Here is a 24,584-nt window from a genome sequence, read left to right as displayed (position 1 = left end):
GCATTCATTACACCAGGAAACAAATGACAAGTCAGAATGCAGAGTTCATTTTTAGCTTCTGAATTCTAAGAGCCTTGCTCGCCTTCAGGGAGGGATGGAAAGAATATCTGTGCAGATCTAAATTTAGAAAACTGTAAGGAGGGGGATCTGGGAGACTGAGGCTTGAGGGGGTGGTCCCTGAGAATAGAGCAGCTCAGCCTCTGAGCCAGAGGGCATCCGCTGGGTCTCAGGGCCCGGGAAGCAGGAAGACGTGTGCTCCTTTTCCTGGTGGAGCACCAAGAAGTAACAGAACCCTCTGCGCTGCACGCGGCAAATGGGGCCCAACTCACCCAAGACCCTAGGAACTTGCTGGGCCTGACTGGCCTTAGAAAGTAAGAGTGAGAGTCTGAACACCAAGAGGGGGACGGGTTACGATCGGACGGGAGGTGAGGAAGGAGCACCTTGGCAGCATCCTGAGTGGGCTGAAGACAGAAGACCAGGACAAAACCAGGACATCTCGGGGAACGCCAGTGGGACTGCCCTTCCCGTGCTTTGGCATCTTGAAAGGAAATGCCCTGGAATTCAACTGATTCCAAAGAAAGTGATGGGGAACCCTGAATTGACTGCAATTAAGTTTCTGCCACTCTGGCTGAGTAAAGCAAAATATGAATTCAGTTGAGTTAGAGAAAATTCAAGTTATGTTTCTTACACACTTGAGATTGGAACGAGCTATACTCCTGACCCACAAGGCCCTGTATCATTTGCCTCACCTCTTTCCCATTTCTCCTGTCTCACCTGTCTGCTTCTCCTCCACCAACAGTCACAGTGGTATTTGGTTATTGCCCCCAACCCTCAAGCTTTCCACCTCAGGACCTTTGCACTGGCGATTTCCTCTGTCTTCCCTTGGCTCTTTAAATGGTAGGTGCCTTCTCAGTTTAAATTTAACTTCTTCAGACTACACTTTTGGAAATAAAACCTATTTTCTCTCCATGTGCCCTGTTTATTTCCTTCCTGTTTACTTCCTTCCTGTATATTTTTCTCTGTTCATCTCCCCCTCCAGAACATCAGCTCCATGAGAGCAGGACCCCTGTCTCTCTTGTTGTTCCCTCAGTAGCTGGCACTGTGGCTCATATTACTTGTGGAATGAATGACCCATGGCTTGCCATAGCTTGGTGGCACTGAGCTCCCCCCAATCCCTACCTGGGCCCTGGTCAATTTCCCAGCAGTCCAGGACCAGATGCCAAGACCCATAACCTTGGTAGAGCTGTGCTCTACCCCAGGGACTTGGCATTAGTGTATCTCAGAAGGTCTTGGTATCCTGCCTCCCACCTGTCTTTGGAAGCACAGAGGCCCATTGGGATCTGTGCAGAATGCTTACCGAACTTATAGAATGGGTCCAGAGCCGCCCTTCTCAGCTATCCATGCTAGGCTTTCCCTTGCTCTTTGGAGGATGTGGAAGTCGCCCCTCCTCCCTTCAGATGCCCCCACCCCACCCCGCACACCATTTGAAGCCTACCTCTCCTCCACCTTTAGGCTGAACTCCCAGCCCGGGCCCTCTTCCAGTGTGGCAGCATCTGCAGACACGTGGGGAATGTCTGTGACGGCGGCAGTGTGGGGAGACTCCCCACCAGCTCATCACACCGGAGGAGGCGGTCTCCCCGCGGCTGTGAGAACACAGACATTTCCACAGTGACGACTCCCTTCTGCACCTGCCCTCTGGCTTCTCTTACCCGCAGTCTTCTCGTGTTGCTCTCCTTAACTCTAGCTAGCAGAGGCCTGGCAACTCAGAGCAGTGGTGTTCTCCCTGCTCAGATCCACTGTTCTCCCCTGTGGCCTCTGAGGCCTCTGGGCAATAGAAGAAATACAACAGGCAAAGGACTCCTGGTGGATGGGTGGGTGGGTGGGTGTTAATAAAGCAAATTTTCAGGCTCCAGATTCTGTTTTCAATCCGGGGATCCAGGAAGGTGGTTCTTCTAGACATTCCAGCTGGTTCTGCTGAGATGGTCCAGGGACAACACTTAAACAGACTGGATTAGAATGTACATGCGGTGACTGTGGGCTGCCTGCGCCCAACCAACACCGCTCTGCGTCTCCCTCGGGAAATGTCTACCTCCGCCCGAGATTCTAAGTCCCTCTCCAGAAGGGACCAAAGCTTATTGGACAATGTGTGCTCAGCAGGAGGCCTGACACACGGCAGCTGCTCTGTGGATGTTTGTTTGATGAAGACAAACTCTCTGATTCCAAGGGACAGAGTCGTTTTCACGAGATGGTAGTTGGCCTGTGGCAGGGCTGCCAAGGCTGGGGTTCTCATCCCGAGACCCCCTTCTTCCCTGAGGGTCTAATATCAGAATCAGAGCCTGATTTCCTGCTGCTGGATAAGCTCCTACACTTGAGGGGAGGGTCCGGGATTACTCCAGGCTCTCCCCCAGGAAAGAGATGAACAAGCTCTCCACCGGGAAATCTCAACAGAAGAGTCGCTTTCCCCGACCAGACTGAAGGCCTTTCCTACATCCTCAAACTTTGCTGCATATTTAGTATCACTGGGAAACTTAAAAAAAATAAAAAAATCCCACTGCTTAGGCCACAACTCATACCAATTAAAGCCAAATAGGTGAGGGTGGGCCAGGTGACTCCAATGTGCAGCCACGCTGGCAACCCAGCACCCTATGACACCAAGACCAACAGGGAGCCCGGCACACAGCAGAAAGCACGAGGCACAGACTTCTCTGCATCCTCCTTTTGTTTCATGAGAAAACAAACACAATTACAAGAGAAATGGGGCCCCTCAGGCCCAGAGTATTTAATAGTCCTCAATGCAAGAGGGCTGAAAACTGACACAATCCCTAAATCAGTAGAGATTCAGATAAATAATGATCCAAAGGGAGGGTTGTCATCTACCCCAAGGCCACAGTCAGATAACTAAAATTCCGGGTCCCAGGGTGAGTCTGAGAGGTGAGACCCTGAGAAAGGCAGCTGTGACAGGTGACGTCTGTCAGACACCAGCTTCTGGGCTGGTCCTGCTCCCCTCCCAGGTTCTGGGTGGGCAGGGAGAGCAGGCTTTGGCTCAGAAGAAGTCTGCAGGAACCTGAGTGGGGACCGGGACAGGCTTACTTAAGAGTTTTTGGAGGGAAATTCCTGCCGGCCTTGCCCCTTGCTGCCAAAGTAACGCACCCGATGGATGACCTGCAGCTGCTGCTCAATGGTCGCGGTGATGTTCACGTTGTCGGGGATGTGGACGTAACGGACGTTCCGGCCTGTCACAAAGAGGTCGTCCAGCTCCACCTGATGCCCCCAACGGTCTGTGTAGGTGACCTGGGCCAGGCGGATGTTCATGAAAGCATCAACGTTGTCTATGCGTCCGTGGGCCACGCTCTCATCCCGCAGGTCCACGGTGGTGACTTGGCCCTGGAGGCCCTGCAGCAGGATGATCAGGCTGTTCTCGGAGATGGTCCGCTCCTTCACCGAGTGGCTCACCTCCATTCTTCCACGCTTGCTCTGGGAGGGGCACACACAGGGGAGCTGAAGCAGGCTAGGGAGTATGGGTGCTAACTCACCAATGTCAGCTTTTAGCACAAAATCCCCAGCCCAGACTTCCCCAAGTATGCCCACCTCCTCAATTTTTATGCCTACGGAGCGCCCTTAGGTGCTTTCATGGACACACCTTATAGAATCCTCACAACACCTTGCAAACCAAGGATCACTTACACTCACTTTATAAACAAGGAAAATTGGGCCAGGAGATGTTAAGTAACTGGCCCAAGGTGCTGGGATTCAAATCCATGGTTGCCCAGCTCCAATTCCCACACCCAGGGTTCTGAACCCTCATTATGAGAATCACCCAGTGAGTTTCTGGTCACCACACCCCAGAGGTTCTGATTCATTTGGTCAGGGGCGGGGCCCAGGTACCCTATTTTGTAAAAGCTCCCCAGGTAATTCTAATGTGCATCTAAACGCAGAGACAAGGAGTCTGAGAACCACTCCTCTAAAGTGTAGTTTACACCCTTGCTGCTCAAAGTACGGTCTGTGGACCAGCAGTTTCAGCATCACCCAGGTATTGTTTCGGAATGCACAATCTCCAGGCTTTCCCCAGATCTACTGAAAGAAGCTGCATTTTAACATGACCCCTAGATGAATCGCTTCACCAGTTCGCAGACATTAGTGTGCCTCAGAATCACCTGCAGGAGGGGTTAAAGGATTCCCCCCCCACCCTTTCTAACTCAGTCCGTTTGAGGTTGAGCCCAAGAATGTGCATTTCTAACATATTCTCAGCTGATGCTGATATTGCTGGTTTAGGGCCCACTGAGAATGACTGGTCCACACGATGCTGCTGCCATGTAACCAGGAATTTAGACAACTGTTAAAAAAAAAAAGGAAACGGTAGCGTATATGGCACATAGGTATTGAAGGTAGAGAAACGTGGAGGTTGGAATCCCCACTCCACCCACACTCTGGCCACTGAACTCTGTCTCTGAACCTGTTTCCCCGTCTATTAAACCGACAGGTGAGGTTAACAGGTTCTCAACACACTGAGTGTATCTTACTTTGCTTTCGACACGCTCGGATGCTGTATTAATGTAACTGTCTTATCCATCCCCCATTTTCAGACCTTGAGTGCCAGGTGTTTGAATTTCTTTCCTTAAGACTTCACTCAGGATCCCGACAGGGCTGTGCAGGGTGGCATGAAGTGTGGCAAGCTAGCTACCCACTCCACTGACAAGGTGCTAGGAGTTGGGCCGGAAGACTCTTAACGACCCCACCCAGGTTTCACCAGGCGTATCCGCTCAAACGAGGGTTTCGGGGAGCACAGTGACTGCAAAGAGGCAGGTCTGGGCCCGAGGACGGGGCTCGGGCACTTCCTAGGAGGGTCGACCTCGAGAAAGCCACTTGGCTTCTTCAAGCCTGTTAGTCCCTAGAGTGGGGATGGTGACGACCCTTTACTCACAGAGCGTGGGAGTGGGCTTGGGAAGAGCAGCTAAGCTCAGCAACCGGGAGGAAGACGCTGGCCCCGCTCCCGCCGCCTCCGTGGTTCCAGGCTCGCTCGCGCTCCGCCCCTGGCTCCCCAGGCCCGCCGCGCGGGTTCCTTCCGCTGTGCCGCTGCACGTCGCCGCCGAAACTAGCCGGCGCCTAGCAGGGCTGCCTCCCTCTCGCTGCGGGATTAAGACGCTATGGCAACCGCGGGGCCGCTCGGTCCTTCCGGAGCACGAGAGCGCGGCCGAGCGCAGAGCCGGCGTCCCCCGCGGCGAGCCCGGAACTACAATCCCCAGAATGCCTCGCGGACTCGAGACTCGCCCTCCTGCTGCCCGACAGACGTCACTGGATTATCTTCTCCTTTGGAGTCATTCTTTCATCCAGCAAATGAAATAATAGCTTCCCTGGCGGCTCAGTCGGTAAAGAGTCCATCCTGCAATGGAGGAGATCCGGGTTCGAACCCTGGGTTGGGAAGATCCCCTTCTGGCAACTCACTCCAGTATTCCTGCCTGGAGAATCCCACGGACAGAGGAGAGTGGCCGGCTACAGCCCGTGGGGTATCAAAGAGTCGGACACGACTGAGCGACTTTGACTTTCACCTCTTTACCATCTGAGCCACGCCCCTTCAAGGTTTGAGTGACCTTCATTAATGTGTGACAGCACCTGGCACACTGGAGAAGTCCCATGAGTTAGGCTTAGGTCATTCCTTTACCCTCTCATTTACTGGTTTCAACCTCTCTCAGAAACCATCCCTTTTTCCTCCTTCATCACAGCTGGTCTCTTCTTATCCTAAAAATAGAAAATGTCTTTCTCCTCCCTGGCAGCTACTCTGTTTTCCTACCTTCCACAGTTGAACTTCTCAGGAGAGGCCTCTATATCAGTGATTCTCCAATTGGGAGTTTTTTTTGCAACCCCATTTCTACGTGAGACTGGATTTTCTTCTTGTGGTGGTGGTGGTGGTTTAGTTGCTAAGTCGTTTCGGACTCTTGCAACCCCATAGGCTGTAGCCCGCCAGGCTGCACTGTCCGTGCTACTTCTCAGGCAAGAATATTGCAGGGCAGTGCCATTGCCTTTTCCACTTCTTCTTGTACTTCAGTCAAAACAACATAGCACAATGGGCTGAACGCAGAAGCAGATATGAGAACCTGTCTTCTAGTAGGACAGACATTAAACAGATTTGCAAAAATATAAGGCAGTGTCACTCTTCTCACCAAATTTAAAAATATAAAAGGCAATGGCACCCCACTCCAGTGCTCTTGCCTGGAAAATCCCATGGACGGAGGAGCCTGGTGGGCTACAGTCCATGGGGTTGCTAGGAGTCAGAAGCGACTGAGCGACTTGACTTTCACTTTTCACTTTCATGCATTGGAGAAGGAAATGGCAACCCACTCCAGTGTTCTTGCCTGGAGAATCCCATGAACAGGGGAGCCTGGTGGGCTGCCGTCTCTGGGGTCGCACAGAGTCGGACACGACTGAAGCGACTTAGCAGCATAGTTATTTTAAAATAAAAATATGATAATGGGTCTGTTATGGTTATTTAAAAGGGAATTAATATTAATATATTATCTCAATTTCATATATATGTGATTACTATATATATATATCCCACATAAATACTTTAGTTTTCAGTAATTTTTAAAGAGCACAAAAGGGTTTTGAGACTGAAAATTTGAGAACAGCTGCTCTATCCGGAGGGCTTTCACCTACTCACTCAGCTCACTGTAATCTGGCTTCTTCTCAAGAGTATTTTTAGTTTTACTCACATTAACTTCTCTTGAAAAGGTTACTAATGATCTCCATGTACATAAGGGAACCTCTTATCTCCTTTCATTAAAAAAAAATTGTTTATTTGACTGTGCCAGGTCTTAGTTGTGGCATATGGGATCTAGTTCCTGACAGAGATGGAACCCAGGGCCCCTGTATTGGGAGTGCGGAGTCTTAGCCGCTGGACCCCCAGGGAAGTCCCAGGGAACCAGTTGCCTTAATGTTATCTGGAATGCTTATTAAACCCAACCCCACACCTACAGAATCAGGAGCAGAGCCCAGGAATATGCACATCTAACAGTGCACACTAATGTTGAGACCCAATGCCCTCCTAAAGTCAGACTCAGCGACTCCCAGGCAAGCCCTGAACTCTTGTCTCTGCCTTTGCTATCGTGCTCAACTGCCTGGGATCCTCTCTTTTTATCTATAGATGTTAAGTCCAATCCCTCCTTCAAAGGCTGGCTGTACCTTCCTGAAGTCTGAGAATGCCAACTGGGAGTGAGGCTGATAGCATACTGCTTGATACATGTTTGCTTGGTGTATGCAGATTCACCATAGCTATTTATGTAGATCTCACCTCTCCTACTCATCTCTTGGGTGTTGAGACAGGGAGAAGGCCCTAGGAGGCTGAGATGCTTCACCCTACAAACTTCAGTTTCAGGAGGAACAATGGTTTTATGAATGTGGTGAGATGATGGGAGCTAAGTGAACTGGTGGCAGTGGGATGGAAAGAAGGGATGAGTGTTAAAGACCCTGAAGAGAGTGAATCAGAATCCTTGGGGACTGATTAAATCTGGAATGTGGTTAGCAGGAGGGGAAATCGATGATTTAAATTTTAACGCTGATGGTCCATTGACAGGAATAAGAGTGGTAGGGTTGGGAGGGGGTTCACGCCTTAGAGGGTATCTCATTTTTTGGCTACACAGCTCACTGAACCCCTTTCCCCACCTTTGGGGAGATCTGCCATTCTGTGAATTTCAGTAAGAGGTGAGTTTCTGTTCCCACTCTATATGGTTTAAAGGGCAGATATTGTCTCTGATCCTTGTCAGCTATGGCACAGGCTGGTGACCTAAACTCAGGCATTATCAGATTCCAAATCTGGAGCAAGGGACACAGACCAGCAGGAACGGTTGAGGCTTCATCTTGGTGTCTGCGTCATCCAGCGCCTCATCCCTGCGGGTGCTGCTGCTGTCGTGCTCTCCATGCCACCTCCCCGTCCCTGGTTCCTGGCCATTTTGCATGATCCTTCACTCTTCCTGACAACTGTCATTTGCCTGAAGCCCTTTCAGTAAATTCCTTCACCTCAATGGAGAATTAGTTCCATTTTTTTGTTGTTGTTGTTGTTCAGTTTCAAACCCAGACTAAAGCCCAGTTGAATTGAATTCATTTCAGGATCCTTGAGAACGTCCCTGGTGGCTCAGATGGTAAAACGTCTGCCTATAATGTGGGAGATCCAGGTTCAATCCCTGGGTTGGGAAGATCTCCTGGAGAAGGAAATGGCAACCCACTCTAGTATTCTTGCCTGGAAAATCCCATGGATGAAGGAACCTGGTAGGCTACAGTCCATGGGGTCCCAAAGAGTTGGACACGACTGAACAACTTCACTGTCACAGGAGCCTTGAATTTCCCTGTTCCCTGTACATGATTTCGTTGTGGTTCTGTATCCAACAGTCAGAAGATACAGAATCCTGAGAGTTTGGGTGATTCCCAGGTCACCTGCTCCAAATTCCCACCCAGGGTCCAATTCCCCTCTGCAGCCTCCCTCACTCCCGTGACCCCCTAGTCACTGCTGGATATTCCAGTGACCAGCAACTGACTCCTGTGCCGGCTGTTCTACTCCATTGTTAGGAAGCTTTGGGTAACTTCTATCCATTGCTTCTGGTGCTTTTCCATGGAGAACTGTCTTATTCTATATGAAATTTAAGAAGATTTTTCATGCCTTTTGAAAGTAAAGTGAATGTCCTGAATAAATAAAAATGATATCAATGTTAGACACTAAGCGTGAGGTGACGGAATGTCTCAGGAAAAGTGAACCTGCAGCCCAGAGAGGGGAATATGGAAATTTGTGAGTTAATAGTACGGGATCAAAGTAATGGCCTCTCTGAAAAAAGGAATGCAAAATAGTTTGCAGAAGAATGCAGACTAAGCACTGCAGGGCACATAAATATGTGGTCAGCACAGGCATGGAGGTGGTGAGAACAAAGGATAGGGTGAGGGTGAGAAATGGGGCCGTGAGATGACCGCTGAAGTGAGTGTGATGACAGGGTGGGTTGGGGGAAACCAGGGGTGATCAAGGATCCTCCTGCAATCGCCCCAGCCATTCTCACAGACTTTGAAAAATGGCTACATCAACATCTGTATCAGAGGGCAATCTTCAATCAGAAGCCACCGAGGGGGCACTTCCCTGGTGGTCCAGTGGCCAAGAAGACTCCGTGCTTCCAGTGCAGGGGGCCTGGGTTCGACCCCTGGTCAGGGAACTAGATCCCACATGCCGAAGCCAAAATATCCTGCGTGTCACAACTAAAGCTGAAGATCCTGTGTGCCATAACTAAGACCTAACATAGCCAAGGAAAAAAAAAAAGAAGCCACGGAGGAAGAGAGGGGAAGTGTGGTCAGAAATCAGTAGGATTTGAGTACAAGGACATAGTAAGAAAAGGAGAAAAGGGTCTTGAACCAGGCCCAGGAGAATGGGGAGCAGAGAAGACAGCTGAATCCAGCAAAGCTGGGGCTGGAGACTGGAAAGGGACTGTGTTGTGACAGAAGCTATGGGAGTGGGAGAGAGCAAGGTGATGAAACGGGAAGGCTGGAGAGCTGGTGGCAGGAGGAGGTCCTGGAGGAGCCGAGGCCGTGCTGTGTGGGATTGCGTGGGACCCACGGGCTCCTTGGCGGCCTTTCGGCTTTTGGTGAAGTTCTGAGGTGCGGAAAGGGGGCTGAGTAGGGGTAAGGAAGGTAAATGATGTGCTGAGCTAGAGGGGAGAGGTGAGGGAGGGCATCCCACACAGGTTATTATCTTCTCAGTTGTAACTGAAGCTGGGAGGCCTTCTGGATATCCAGAAAACCTGAACTGAGAGCATCCTTGTCCTTCCCCTTAAATACATGAAAAAAGGAGAAGGCAAGGGTGTGATGGTTTGAGAGAATAGCATTGAACATGTATATTATCATATGTGAAACAGATCGCCAGTCCAGGTTTGATGCATGAGACAGGGCGCTCAGGGCTGGTGCACTGGGATGACTCAGAGGGATGGGATGGGGAGGGAGGTGGGAGGGGGGTTCAGGATGGGGGACACATGTACACCCATGCCTAATTCATGTCAATGTATGGCAAAACCCACCACAATATTATAAAGTAATTAGCTTCCAATTAAAAAAAAAAGAAACAAAAGGAAGTTGGGGAATTTTACAAAGAGGAGGGTGGAGGGATCTGAAGCCAATGTGCACGTGTAGGATTTAGGAGTCTGGGTCTGCCCCCAGGTCTATAAAGCTTTGTTTATAATACTTATTTTATCCTTCGTGTTTTAAAATTTTACGTTTTAAGTAATCCAAAAATAAAGAGAAAACAATTTATGAAGTTTATAGACAGTGACTTTTGAAGAATTTTGTAAGAGATGTGAATTTAAACAACTTCCTGTATTGTAATTTCAGCGGTCTCTGTGATTTTCAAAAAGTCACTTTTTCAGTTTTCCTCTTATTTTTCTCCCAGAATATGGGACTAGGGTTAATGACACACCCTGGCAGGCCCTTTACCTTCATAATGAGAAAAAAAGGCCACACCTCGCTAGGCCTCACGTGACAGGTTTCCTGTGGTTTTGGGAACCAGCAGAGACGATACTGTTATTTTCATCAGCAGAGGAACCACTGGCCAGAAACAAAAAGGATGTCCCATGTGTGTATGTGGGGTGGTGGTGGAAGTGTCAGGGTGACCAAAGAATCCAGAATGATTTCCATTGGCTCTTGGAATGCATCTTGACATTCTCATTTGAAAAGAGGTGGGCTATGACATGAGAACTTACTTTGCATTGAATCCTGAAGCTGGGTAGGGAAGATTCAACTAAGAAGAGGGGTCTCCAGCCCAGTCCCTTGGAAACAGTTCTTTCCACTCCCTCTGCTGCCAGCTGTCCAGGAATTTGGCAGCTGAAGAGGAGTTTTCCAGGCTTGATTTAAGGGAAGGAGCATGTGCATGCGCTAAGATGCCTCAGTCGTGTCTGACTCTGGGTGACGCTATGGACTGTAGCCCACCAGGCTCCTCTGTCCATGTGGTTCTCCAGGCAAGAATACTGGAGTGGGTTGCCATTTCCTCCTCCAGGGGATCTTCCCCACACAGGGATCGAACCTGTGTTTCTTATGTCTCCTGCATTGGTAGGTGTGTTCTTTACCACTTGCGCCACCTAAAGGGAGGAAGGGGTAGGTAAATGGTGTATTGATTTCTGGATTTTAATTTGGGTCTTTATAATTAGGTATTAGTACATGAACCCAGAACTTCCAGATGTTCAAGCTGGATTTAGAAAAGGCAGAGGAACCAGAGATGAAATTCCGAACATCTGCTGGACCATCAAAAAAGCAAGAGAATTCCAGAAAAACATCTACTTCTGCTTCATTGACCATGCTAATGAAATAGATCACAAAAAACTGTGGAAAATTCTTTATTAAGAGATGGGAATAGCAGACCACCCTCTCTGCCTCCTGAGAAACCTGTATGCAGGTCAAGAAGCAACAGTTAGAACTGGACATGGAACAAAGGACTGGTTCAAAATTGGGAAAGGAGTGTGTCAAGGCTGTATATTGTCACCCTGCTTATTTAACTTATATTCAGAGTACATCATGCGAAATGTCGGGCTAGATGAAGCACAAGCTGGAATCAAGATTGCCAGGAGAAATATCAATAACCTCAGATACACAGATGACACCACTCTTATGTCAAAAAGCGAACAGGAACTAAAGAGCCTCTTGATGAAGATGAAAGAGGAGAGTGAAAAAGTTGGCTTAAAACTCAACATTCAAAAAACTAAGATCATGGCATCTGGTCCCATCACTTCATGGCAAATAGATGGGGATACAATGGAAACAATGACAGACCTTATTTTCTTGGGCTCCCAAATCACTGCAGATGGTGATTGCAGTCATGAAATTAAACGACAGTTGCTCCTTGGAAGAAAAGCTATGACAAACCTAGATAGCATATTAAAAAGCAGAGACATTACTTTGCTGACAAAGGTCTGTATAGTCAAAGCCATGGTTTTTCCAGTAGTCATGTGTGGACATGAGAGTTGGACCATAAAGAAGGCTGAGCGCAGGATTGATGCTTTTGAGCAGAGGTATTGGAGAAGACTCTTGAGAGTCCCTTGGACTGCAAGGAGATCAAACTAGTCAATCCTAAAGGAAATCAGTCCTAAATATTCAGAACTGATGCTGAAGCTGAATCTCTAATACTTTGGCAACATGATGCAAAGAGCCGACTCATTGGAAAAGACCCTGATTCTGGGAAAGATTGAAGGCAGGCAGAGAAAGGGATGACAGAGGATGAGATGGTTGGATGGCATCACTGACTCAATGGACATGAGTTTGAGCAAGCTCTGGGAGATGGTGAAGGACAGGGAAGCCTGGCGTGCTGCAGTCCATGGGATCGCAAAGAGTCGGACATGACTGAGCGACTGAACAATTAGGTATTATGGTAAAAAAAAAAAAAAAAAGTATAATATATACACTTCCCCCCTGTAATTTGCATTTGTCTTTCTACAGTTTCCTGTGACTTGAATTTGTCTCCATGGATGTAAACCAGAGTGACAAACCTGTTGGAAGAGGATGAGGGGATCTGATCCTGTTTAGACTTAGGGATCTTCAGGATCTGATTGCGATGCTAAAATTTGTTTCTTGCCTACCGGGATCTGGATGTAAGGAAAAAAGTGAGTTAATCTTGCATGGCATGACTTAAGGGCTAAATACATTTCCTCCCTTTCTTCCTGCCCCTTCAATCTCAATTTTTAAAATAGTTTTTATTTAGTTATTTTTGGCCATGCTGGGTCTTTGCTGCTCGTGGGCTTTCTCTGGCTGTGGCGCTCAGGCTTCTTATTGCAGTGGCTTCTCTTGTTGCGGAGCACCAGCTCTAAAGCACGCGGACTTCAGTAGTTGTGTGGTGAGGGCTCAGCAGTTGTGGTGCATGGGCTTAGGTGCTCGGTGTCATGTGGTATCTTCCCGGACCAGGGACCAAACTGGTGTCTCCTGCATTGCAAGGTAGACTCTCAACCACTGGACTGCCAGAAAAGCCCCACTTTCAATATTTTATTATTTTCTCTCTCTTTTTTACTCTCAATATTTTAAAAATATTTATTTGGGGATTTCCTGGCAGTCCAGTGGCTAAGACTCTGAGCTCCCAATGCAGGGAACCTGGGTTTGAGCCCTGATCGGAGAACTAGATCTCACATGCTGCAACTGAGACCGGCTGCAGCCAAAATAAATAAATACATAAATAATTAAAATATTTGGCTGCACCCGGTCTCAGTTGTGGCACACAGTCTTCGACCTTTGTCGTGGCATGTGAGGTCTTCAGTTGCAGCGTGTGGGATCTAGTTCCCTGACCATAGATTGAACCGGGGCCCCCTGCATTGGGAGGGCAGAGTCTTAGCCACTGGACCACCATGGAAGTCCCTTCACTCTCAATTTTTATTACATCTTTCTTCTGGAAGCCATTAAAGCACTTTTGTTCAGGAGGCTTTTCTAGAGCTTTGCCTTGCACAATTTACATGATCAATACTATGATAAGAACAAGAGTAGGACAGTTTTAAGACTGAGTTGAGAAGAGCTAAGTCACAGATTTGCTGAAAGAGAATAGAAATAGCCCCCCAAAGCATGGAGATGGGGGGAGGCATGGGTAAAATTGCAACTGTCAGATCCCACCTGAGGCAGCGTCTAGGAATCTGTAAACTCACCAACTTAGCTGGGGCAAGCTGGCTCTGAGTCAGTGAACTAGTTCTTTCCGTTTCTTACAGATGAAGGGAGGAACTGAGGCTTGTTGAGGGAACTGACCAAGACGCCATGGCAAATTCGGGGCAGGGATGGGGATCCTGGTGCCCCTTCCCTTGGAGCGAACTGGGCAGTGCTGTGTAACAGCCTCAGAACCCAGGTGAAAGGGTTAGTCACTCAGTTATGTCTGACTCTTTACGACCCTGTGGACTGTAGCCCGGCCGGTTCCTCTTTTCATGGAATTCTCCTGGCAAGAATACTGGAGCGGGTTGCCATGCCCTCCTCCAGGGGATCCTCCCAACCCAAGGATCGAACCTGGGTCTCCTGCATGGCAGTCACCAGGGAAGCCCTCACACCCCAAAGCCGGGTGTTAAATGAACAATGATGCCTTGTCAGTACTCAGTCCAGATTCTTGCCAGAATAATCCTTATCTTCTTTTTCCTTTGCCCCTTCCCAACTCCCCTGCTTTTTCTGGGTGCCCTAAGCCACAATGCAAATAAACTTGTTTTTCTCAACATCTGTGTAAGACTAGAGACATGAAACTCAAAGATTGCTTCATCACCAGGCTGCCTTACCAGAGATCTGTATCTTGTTTATTCATTGAGACAACAGGGAGGTTTGAGATCATCAGCATGGCTCTGGGATAGGTGGAGGGAGGAGGCTGCCTCTCGGCCACCTGCGGCCCATGTCCAAGGCCCCAGGACACGCTGGGAGCAGATGGTGGCGTTCAGGTCTGTCACAGTGCGGTGGCAGCCAGACCCAGGTCAGGGCCTTCCCCTGCACTCGTCGTCTGCTTACAAGAGACTAAAACTGAAGGCACTTTGTAAGCCTGTAAGAAGCAGTCTGGGGTCCCCAGGTGGCTCAGTGGTAAAGAGCCCGCCTGCTAAGTCAGGAGATGTGGGTTCCATCCCTTTGTGGGGAAGATCCTCTAGAGGAGGGCATGGCTGCCCACTCCAGTATTCTTGCCTGGAGAATCCTCATGGACAGAAGAGCCTGGCAGGCTACGTCCATGGGGTCTCAAAGAGTCAGACACAACTAAATAACAGCAACAACAAATCCAAACCCTATGCCTTGGGTAAGCTAAGGATGGGTACCCTGACCCTTGCTTTCCAGAAATATGTCTGCCTCCACTCTTACTAGGGTGCAGGGGTCCCGAGTGGTCCTGGTTGGCTTAATCTCAGGCAGTGACCAGCTCAGCTTAGTTCCTCTCCCACCCTTTGCCGTTCTGGATATTGCTTCCAGGAGACTGAATGGACCTTGACCTCTGGATGTTGGCTGACCTCGAGCTGCCAGTTACTCGGCCAGAATGAACACGAGGTGGAGGGCTGACCCTCCTTCCTGAAGCAATGAGGGCAGCCCTGGCCTGAGACATTTCTCATGGATCCAAATTAGACTTTGGCATCCTGCCAAGGGAAGTATTGACTAACTCATCTGGTGCACAGAAGGGAAAGCGGTACACCACGTGCCTCCCGCACGTCCAGCTTACAGCTCTGCTTGGTCGCTAAGGTGAAGCAGAGGAGACGGCTGTCATGGCAACTCACGCTGGGCGCCTTTAGAAGGCAAGAACGCTAAGTGGCAGAGGAAGACTCTGGGGGTAAGGAGGACGTATCACGCTAAAGATCAAACACATTTCCATATGGGATAAGCCCACACCACATATGGATGGAGAGACGTGTGGAGAACCACAGATGCCCACAGGCTCTGCGCGTGGCCCGCGGGAGGAGTCCCCTGTCACGGCCTTGCTTCCTCTGAGTCTGAGGTGACAGCTTCCAGTGTGTCAGGCTGTATAAACTGGGCCCCGACGGTTTGAGGCGATTGCCTTTTCTACTATGTCAGACTCACAAGGCAGAAGACGTCCCGGAAGCTCTGAAATTTTGTGACGATCCACGGGCATCTGTGAGCGGCAGGCCCCCCTGAGCCAGGCTTGTCATGAAGGTGGCAACAGGGGCACCGTCTTGCTGATTCTGGGCTCCAGATGCTCTGAGTGCCATAAAACCAGGAAGGAAATGGGGAAGGGTCCAATTTCAAAGCCAGAGTATATTTTGCTGAAAATATGGATATGTGTGTTGCCTTCCGAACAGTGTGCTCCCCGAGGCAGATCTGCACAGTTTATCAGGATGGAAATGGGAACAAGGGGGTAAGGGCTTCGCTTAGTAGAAAACTAGCAGCATCATGTGGTTCCCTGGGGGGCACCCCCGGGGTCCTCATCAAGTGGCCTCTCTCCAGGGGGAGGGGCGCCTGGTCAGCACGGCTATAATTCATCCATCATGGCGAGCCAGTCGTCGCCCTTGCTGGAGCTCTGCCTTGACTGGTCCGTGATTTCAAACTCCCCCATGATCCGCACCAGCTCCTGGTTCGTCTGCTGGTCCTGTGAGAGGAGGGAGGGAATGAAGAAACGTGTGGGCACGCCGGCCTCTCTGTGCAGCTAGTGGTGCATTTCCCACCCCTGGGATGTACTTCGGTTCCTGCCTGTTTGTCAGGATAGGGACTATGTTACGTGCTGATTAGACAGGAGGAGGAGGGAGGGCCTTTGAAGTTCACTGTTATTATAAGAACGGGGTGGGGGGAGGAATAAGATTTGACTTGTATAATCGCCTGCACGCACCTGAGTAGCTTGGATGTTGATAACTTCGTAGGATAACTCTTCTGGCCTGGTGAGCGCTGCTTGTCTGTACAAGAGGGTCGAGAAACGGGTCAAAGGTTAGGATTTTTCTCCCTGCCAGTGTGGCACATTGGTCCTTGATAATCTGGTAACCTATTTTTTTCTCTCTCTTCAACTTTCTGCCCTCTCCCCAGCCAGGACACCCTACGCTCCAGGAAGTCAAGTCCTTTTATATCTCTGCTTCTGCACATACTAAAGTCTGCCAAGAATAACTTTTCCCCTTCCTCTGCTTGGCAAACTCCGAGACCCTGCTCAGTTGGCAACCTCTTTAATCTGCTGGGGCCAAGTCAGTCCCCGTGTCCTCACTGGAGCGTGTGTGACATGGCGCTGGAGGGACTTGGGCGTGTGTTCGTGCTCCTGCCGCGCTGGGAGCACCTGAGGTCAGGCCCCAGGTGTTACGTGCCATCCTTGGGTCCCTACACTTCCCCCAGGGCCTGCCACTCCAAAGGAGAGAGAAAGAGAAGGCACCCACCCCCACCCCAAATACATGGCTGTGAGAACAGTCGCATGAGATAATGAATGCAAACGTTCTCTGGAAACTGTAAAGCACTGTCTAAGTCTCAGTGAATTACCTCCGCTATTGGTTCTGGGGGAGACTGTCTCATCCTGAAGATGTCATGCTCCAATCTCCTTCTGGTTTCTTAACAGTCTTTTTAAAAATATGATTATCTTGACTTCCAATTCTCTTGAACTGAGCTAAATAAAATGTTAGAGCTACTTTTTGAACAAATCCAAAAGATTCAGGCCATTTAATACTAGTGGGTTCTTCTTTAACTAAGGTTGTTGAGTTTGCTGATCTTTCATTTTTGAACTTTATTTACATCTGTGTTTATAAGTGATAAGAACCACTTATTTGGTTTCTGATGGTCATTTTTTGGTTCTTACCACACTTAGGATTTTTACATAGGTCTTTAAAGAAACAGGTTGAAAACATACTCCTCCTCTTCATCAGTGGTGAAGAGATTCAACCGGAATCCTGGCTCAGGGCCACTGGGTTTCTGAATCTCCATGCCTCCTATCAGCCTGGCCAAGAGATTCAGCTCTTCTTTAGCAAGAGGGTTTGGAACGATGCTTTCCTGCAAAATCAATTTCATAATTTTTAGCCACGTGAAGGTGATTCAATTCCTTGCTGATACCCCAGAGACCCAGGGTGGTATTTCAAAACAAGGCAAAACAGTAACTGTCTAAATGATTTCTGGGAAGCACTGGGTCCACACGAAGCATAGGAAATAGAACCAGAAGAGAAATAGCCCGTGTCAGAAGCAGAGAGACTCTAGCAAGGCGACAAGCCAGAGATTCTCACACTTTCAAGATGAGTGGAAGGCCCCAGGGATCCTCGTTCTCCTCAAACCACCTTCCTCCTCGAAGGAGAACACTGCTTCCTCTTCAGGCAGTCTAGTTCCCCAGCCTTTGCCTCCAGGTCCAAGGGCACTCCTTCCACAGGAGCGACCACACTGCCCTCCGGTGGTGACCAGTGAGCACACCCTCGAATCCCTTCTCTCCCGTGGCTCCTTCTCTCATGGCCTGGCCCCACTGCAGCCTGCACCCTCCTCCTACCTGGCTCTCTCTAACCCGGCTTTTTCCCTGCTTTGCCTCTGGAATCAGGCCCGTGTGCCTGTCTGGGCGGGTCTCTGGCCACTGCTGCTATTGCCTTATGATCCAGCTACACGAGAGGGACGCTGACTGCCTGCTTCCCCCAAGGAGCGTGCCTCTGGTGCCTTTGCTCGTCCCGTCATCTTGGTTTGTGTGTCTTTTTCTCCTTCTGAGCTGTTTAGTATCTGCCTCGCTCCAGAGCCCCACTTGAATGTCACCTCCTCTGAAAAGCCTTCTTGTTCCCTGTCCAGGGGGCTCCTTCCCACCCCCCTGGACAGGATATGTGTTCTGACATAGTTCTTTGCTCAGAATGCTCAGTGAGTTCACCTTCTGTCTTCCGCCAGGTTATAGTTATTTGTTTCTATTGCTGTCTTTATAAGCCTAGCGTATTACAAGGCCCTTCAGGATGGGACCAAATCTAAGCCAGCTCTGTGTCCTGGGAACGCCCCCCCGCCACCCATAGACACAGTTCAATAAATGTTTATAGCATAACTGAATAGTCCGTGGGGCCTATAGCTAGATGACAGCTAGTTCAGTGAAAATTTGTACAAAAGAATTCAGAGAACCCAAACCCCATTTTGAACCCAACTTTCACATCATCACCCAGGGAAGCAGGGAAAGGGGATGTTTTAACGATCAGAATACACACAAGTGCTGAACTCAGCAGCCACGGACCTCACAGCACTGGTACAATGCTATTTCACATGTCCTTATGTGTGGTTCCTGCTTAATTATGGTGGTGGAGACAAGCTTAAAATTACCTAATTAGTCAGATCACTGGAAGTCTCCATGAGAAACTATAATTAAAAACCTGCGTACTGGGTAAGGCGGAATGGAGAAGACTGCAAACAAGGAGGGAGCCTTGGCCAGCTCTGAACTCTAGAGACCCCTCCCTTCTCCCTGTCCAGACTCTGGTATCTAGAAATTAGCTCTGAAGGTAAACACGGGAGGCAAAAGCTCACCTGCGTCTGTGAAGCTAAGTTCTTTGATGCTGCAGACATGTGGGTTTCCACGGGCCGGTTCACGCTATACCTGGTGGCAACGGAAAACCACGAAAACATTGTCCAGACCTCTTACCCTGACTTCCTTCTAACTCGTAAATATAGTGCATAGCTTTTACTCTGAGGTATCAAAAAGCATCCAGAAAGGTGCTGGGGATACAGACTATAACTAAGTGGGTGTCAACCACTCAAGTTTTGCTTCTTCCCAAATCAAAATACCTAGGAAGCTGTATGGCGATATTTCCTCTTGCAAAGTAATGTGTATTTCTGGAAAAAAACATGATCGGTACATGAAGGCCAAGGCCTTTTGGGTCTCTACTGCATTAAAAGGTTTTGGCTAGTTCTCTTGTATGGCTATTTTAAGTTATTTATCTTTTTGACCTGTTAATCTACCTTCTGGTGGAAGATCCGAGGTGCCCTTTGGAAATGCGGGGGCCCTGCCTGCCGTGTCTCTAAGGGGAAATTTCTTCAATTGTCAGCAGGGGTTTTTCACTGCAGAAGTCAAGCCAGTTTTTTAAATGAAGGGACCTCTGCTGCACTGGAATTCATTTGGGGAAGGAAGAATTTGCTTACATATTAGTTCCCAGTTTCAGGACTCGGTCTCCATAGAGCTCAAGAGACCCTTCTTTGGGGGCAGCGACATAGCTCCCGCCGTGCTTAAATTCTGTCCTCTTCACTTCTTTGCCTTTGTTGTTGAATGTTCTACGAGACAAAGTAGGACATGATGGGATTTCCCTGGTGGTCTAGTGGTTAGGAATTCACCGCGCAACGCATGGGTCTGAATCTTGGTTGGGGAACTAAGATCCCATATGCCACAGAGCAGCTAAGCCCGCATGCTACAGCTGCTAAGCCTGCACGCTCTGTGCGCCAAGTAGAGAGCCCGTGTCTCAACAAGCGATCCCACGCGCCACAACTAAGACCTGATGCAGCCAAATAAATAAATACTAAAAAAAAAGACAAAGCAGGACGTGATGCCACGCTCTCCAAGCCTGGAGAGTCCCGGAGGCTTCATTATTCTTTGTACTATGGGACCAGAGGGAATTTACATGCTGCTTCAAAATAAAGATGCTAGCTGATGTAACTGTGTGTGTGTGTGTGTGGGTTTGTGCGCTCAGTCGCATCTGACTTTGCAGCCCCAAGGACTGTAGCACGCCAGGCTCCTTTGTCTGTCGAATTTTCCAGGCAAGAATACTGAAGCAGGGTGCCATTTCCTACTCCAGGGGATCTTCCCGACCCAGACCCAGGATCAAATCCACGTCTCTTGCATCTCCCGCATTGGCAGGTGGATTCTTTACCGCTAACGCCAGCTGGGTGATAGTAATACAATAATAATGATAATAATATTTATTGAGTATATGCTATGTACTGGGTGGTGTGTAGCACTTTAGAGCATTACAGTATTATCATATTCATCCTCACAGTAAACATTCAATAGATGAAGAAATAAATCTTGGAGTATCTGCTAGGTGACAAGCTGGGATTAAACCTTACCTCCTCTCTGCTGTGCTTAACTGGAGAAAGGGAGGGGCCGAGCATGGCTGCAGTCTATGTGGCGGCCCACATATTGCTTTCCCGGTCCCCTGAACACTGGTCTGACAATTACTGTTGAGCATTCATTCACCTGATGAGTCCAGGGACTTCAGTTCCCCAGGGGACGGGCCCGGACACTGGCAACACGAAGCGACCACTGGAATTCTGAACTTTGTCCTTTAGAAATATGGACACCTGGGGGGAAAAAATACTTGGCGTCATTTTCTTGGCATATTTCCATAGACATATGCATTCTGAGAATGGGAAGTGTGTAATGGCTTAAGACGAGAGAAAAACACACCATGACAAACACCTGCGGAGTATAGTGTTTTTACAAACAGAACCTCTTTGAGCCACATAACAAACCTCCCAGGGAGGTAGTGCTGCTGTGCTGTGCTTACTCAGTTGTGTCCAACTCATGTGTCCCTGTGGACTGCAGCCCGCCAGGCTCCTCTGTTTATGGGGATTCTCCAGGGTAGAATTCTGGAGTGGGTTGCCATGCCCTCCTCCAGGGGATCTTCCCAACCCAGGGATCGAACTGGGGTCTCCTGCATTGCAGGCAGGTTCTTTACCAGCTGAGCTACCAGGGAAGCCCATGGATAGCGCGACCCCTGCCTTCACGATGAGGAGGTTGGGGTTCAGAGAGTGAAGCGACTTTCCCAGAAGGATTCAAAATCAAGGATGACTCCAGATTCTATGTCCATTCCTTGGTTCCTTATAAACTCTCTATATAGCTCTGAGGCTGGAGCTGTTAAGACCCTCATTATCTCCTCAGAGGTTAAGACACTCCCTCCAGGCCTACCAGCTCATAAGGGGCAGAGCTGAGGATTCACACCCTTGTGTTTCTGACTGCAAGCTCTCAGCCACGTGCTGGACTGGTGAGGAGGGGCCGGCCGGGTGGGTCCAGCGGGCATAGAGTCTGAAAGTCTACTACGTGAGTCAAAACCCCACACTATGCTTATTTCTCCTCCTTGCTTCATGCACTCTTGTATTGAGGTCTTGGTTGAATTAAATCCCATCAGTTTTATTGGGGAGTTTCCTGGCAGTCCAGTGGTTAAGACTGGGTGCTTTCACTGCAGGGGGCCTGGGTTCAGTCTCTGGTTGGGGAACTGAGATCCCACAAGTTGTACAGCATGGCCAAAAAAAAAAAAAATCAGTTTCTTCCTCATCTGTAAAGTGAGATAAAGTTGAAGGTTCCTTCAAACTCTAAAATTCCACAAGATTATATCAGTAACATTGCCAAGAATAAGCATCTGTTGCACACAAGGCAGTGAAAGTGCAAAGTGCTGAGGATTTGTACGCTGGCAGCGTGGCCTGCCGACGTTACACTGTCCAGGCGCACAGCTCAGCTGGGCCTCTCCTTGGCTCTGAGTATTTTGGTAAGTTATGCTACCTTTCTCTTTGGTCGTCTGAGGATAGTAACAGAACCTATTCAATGGGTTAGTTGAGCACTAAATCAGGTAATGAACAAGAAGTCCTTTCCACAGAGCCTGACACATAAGTGCCCGATGAGAGGTAGCTAACAGTCTCAGTATCACAGTCTGATTGGATGCAGGACACAGCATAGAGTGCAGAAACGATGACACTGTCAAGAGCAGTATGCTGCACATGCAAAAGAGCCCACCAAAGAGAGTGACCACAGGCAGAGCGGGTGGGCAGGGGCCACTGTGGGTGTGGAGCTGGGCCTGGGGAGGCTGGGTGTGAAGACACTTCAGAAACACAGAAAGTGAAAGTGGAAGTCACTCAGTCGTGTCTGACTCTTTGCGACCCCACGGACTCTACAGTCCATGGAATTCTCCAGGCCAGAATACTGGAGTGGGGTAGCCTTTACCTTCTCCAGGGGGATCTTCTCAACCCAGGGATCAAACCCAGGTCTCCCGCACCGCAGGTGGATTCTTTACCAGCTGAGCCACAATGGGTGGGCAAAAAGGCATGTTTTGGGAGGAGTGTGTACACTGGTTTGGTTGGAGGGTTTGGTTTTAAGGACATTTTAACCTTGAGATTCTGTGACCACGGGATATGAATACAAGCAAGGAGAAAGAAAATTCTGAGAGAAGTGAGACTTTATGCCTGTTTTGGACTTTCTGGTTAGTTAATTCTAACAGGGGTGACTATGTCATAGACCCGAAATGTACAAATTTAGTCAAGTGTGTGTCTGGGTTTGACCTGAAGATCTGCCCTTGGCTGGAGGGGACTGTTTGGTCTGCCTGCTTGCCCAGCCCCTCTGCTGACACTCAGCTTAGCTGTGACTCTCCTGTGCCCTGTTCCTCTCACTCCACCCTTTTTATTCCGAGGTAATCTCCTCTCTTCCCATACACCAGTGCTCCTGTGCCCTGTTCCTCTCACTCCACCCTTTTTATTCTGAGGTGATCTCCTCTCTTCCCATACACCGGTGTTCACCTCATTGCTGACGGCTCCCAGGTCTGGAGCCTCCACTCAGTCTTCTTTCCTGGGCATCTGACCCGTCTAATCCCACTGCCTATTAAATATGTCCACGGATCCATGGGAAGCACCTCCAATTCACCCTGCTCAGAACAGGGCTCCATCCGTCTTCCCTAACCTGATCCCCCTGAATGACACCACCAGGTCACCACGTCAGCAATCTGAGTCCCCCGCCCACCACCTTCCCATGGCTATTCAGTGGCCAGGCCCTGCTCATCCAGTGATCATTTCTGTGTCCGGCCCCTCCTCTCTGCCCTGCTCCCTAGCTCGGACCTTCACCACCTCTAGCCTGGGGACTGCAGAGCCTCCCTGCCTCTGCTCTCATCTGTGTTGGATCTGTCCTCCACTCTGCTGCTACAGAGAATCTTCTCAACTCCTCTCTGACCGTGTTCCTCTCCTGGTTCACTGGCTTAGCCGCCTGCCCGACGATGTCCAGCTGGCCCATGCTCCTCTCTGCAGCCGCGCTCCTCCTCGAGCCCGAGGCAGCCTTCTGACCCCTGCACTGCCCGTCACGCCGGGTGGTCACCTGAAGGTGCTTTACAAGGTGGTGTCCTCTTAACCCCTCCTCTTGTTTTCCCATGGTCCTGGGGAAAACCTCTTTCTTTTAAAGCTCTCGGATCCTCTGTGCAGACGCCCTGATGCTCTTAGGTAGAGGTGGCCATGCCCCACAGTGTCCTCTCTTTTCTGGGTCAGAATCAAACATCCGTAAGGCACTTAGTGCACGTTCCCTTCTCTGAGGAGGTCCTGAGGGCAGGACACGTGTTTCCTATGGAAAGAGGGAATGAAGGTTGTGGAGCTGCGGGGCTAGCGTGCTGAATGCTCCATGAGTGCCCACACTCCCCAGCATGATGGCGGGATTCAGGTGGCCGGGAGGAAGTGAGCCAGGGATGTACATGCTTGGGGAATGTGGGTGAGTGACTTCACAGTTTGTTTCAACAGTGAGGGCTGACTGTGGGGCTTTGGACGGTGTGATGGTTGCTGGTCTGGCCTTATAAGAGGAGGGCTAAGTTTGTGTAGGCAGGAAAATAATGATCTGAAAGGGAGGGGGAAGCTGGTAGAATGCCGACCCTGCTTCTTGCAGCCTGCCTGTGGATGAAGGAAATGACCGGCCGCCTTCAAGTGGCGAGAAGACTTTGCATACAGCCTCTCTGCTGCATGCTAGGATGCCCACGTCACGCCTCCGGCTTTCCTCTCCCCTCTGAGCTCCGGGTTTAGACATCCAGCTACTTGCTTGACTCTGCTACTCAGAGAGCAAATCGAGCGTAAACAGAACGACTTTTTCTACTCAAATATCCTTCCCTTCCGTCCTTCCCCAACTCAGAAAATGGCACCAGCAACCTAGGAGCTGTTCTTCATTCCTCTTTCCCTCATTCCCCACATCCAATCTCTGAGTAAATCTTATTGACCCTGCCCTGAAGGTGAGTATGTGAATATTTTTCATGATTTCCAGAGCAAACACCTAGTCCAAGTGCTTTCCTTTTTTACCTGGATCTCATATTTTTACCTAGATTTTGTAACTGCTGGCCTACCTCTTTTAGTTCATTTTCCAGATCCAAGTCAGATCATGTTATCAGTTCATCTTAAAATCCTCCAGATCTTTTCTTTACTCTTAGGATAAAGTCCTTACTAGAATCTAAAGCTAAGTCACCTGGTAGGTAAGAACCAGTTTATTCATGACTGGCGTCTCC

General features: G+C 49.3%; 2 protein-coding genes across 3 annotated transcripts in view; both read right to left on the bottom strand.

Annotated features, from left to right (window-relative positions):
* Window positions 1–2,701: 2,701 nt before the first annotated feature.
* Window positions 2,702–5,237, bottom strand: LSM10 (LSM10, U7 small nuclear RNA associated). Its single transcript, XM_005892659.3, has 2 exons — window positions 4,922–5,237; window positions 2,702–3,474 (listed from the first exon to the last, which is right to left on the bottom strand). Exon 2 carries the CDS (start codon window positions 3,457–3,459, stop codon window positions 3,091–3,093), a length of 369 nt encoding a protein of 122 aa, XP_005892721.1. The 5' UTR covers window positions 3,460–3,474; window positions 4,922–5,237; the 3' UTR covers window positions 2,702–3,090.
* A 6,101-nt stretch (window positions 5,238–11,338) lies between these two features.
* The window catches only part of OSCP1 (organic solute carrier partner 1), a 33,530-nt gene continuing 20,284 nt past the window's right edge, over window positions 11,339–24,584 (bottom strand). The window contains exons 5-10 of one of the 2 annotated variants that reach the window (XM_070368413.1): window positions 20,546–20,649; window positions 19,498–19,626; window positions 18,886–18,955; window positions 17,267–17,406; window positions 16,274–16,337; window positions 11,339–16,036 (exon numbers count right to left, since the gene is read on the bottom strand). In XM_070368413.1, the coding sequence (XP_070224514.1) occupies window positions 15,920–16,036; window positions 16,274–16,337; window positions 17,267–17,406; window positions 18,886–18,955; window positions 19,498–19,626; window positions 20,546–20,649 (624 nt within the window). In that variant the 3' untranslated portion in view covers window positions 11,339–15,919. The remainder of the gene's footprint in view (window positions 16,037–16,273; window positions 16,338–17,266; window positions 17,407–18,885; window positions 18,956–19,497; window positions 19,627–20,545; window positions 20,650–24,584) is intronic. The other variant, XM_070368414.1, reaches the window with a different exon arrangement.

The sequence above is a fragment of the Bos mutus genome, chromosome 3 (genome assembly GCF_027580195.1).
Source record: "Bos mutus isolate GX-2022 chromosome 3, NWIPB_WYAK_1.1, whole genome shotgun sequence".
Lineage (NCBI taxonomy): Eukaryota > Metazoa > Chordata > Mammalia > Artiodactyla > Bovidae > Bos > Bos mutus.
This window is presented reverse-complemented; position numbering and strand designations above follow the sequence as displayed.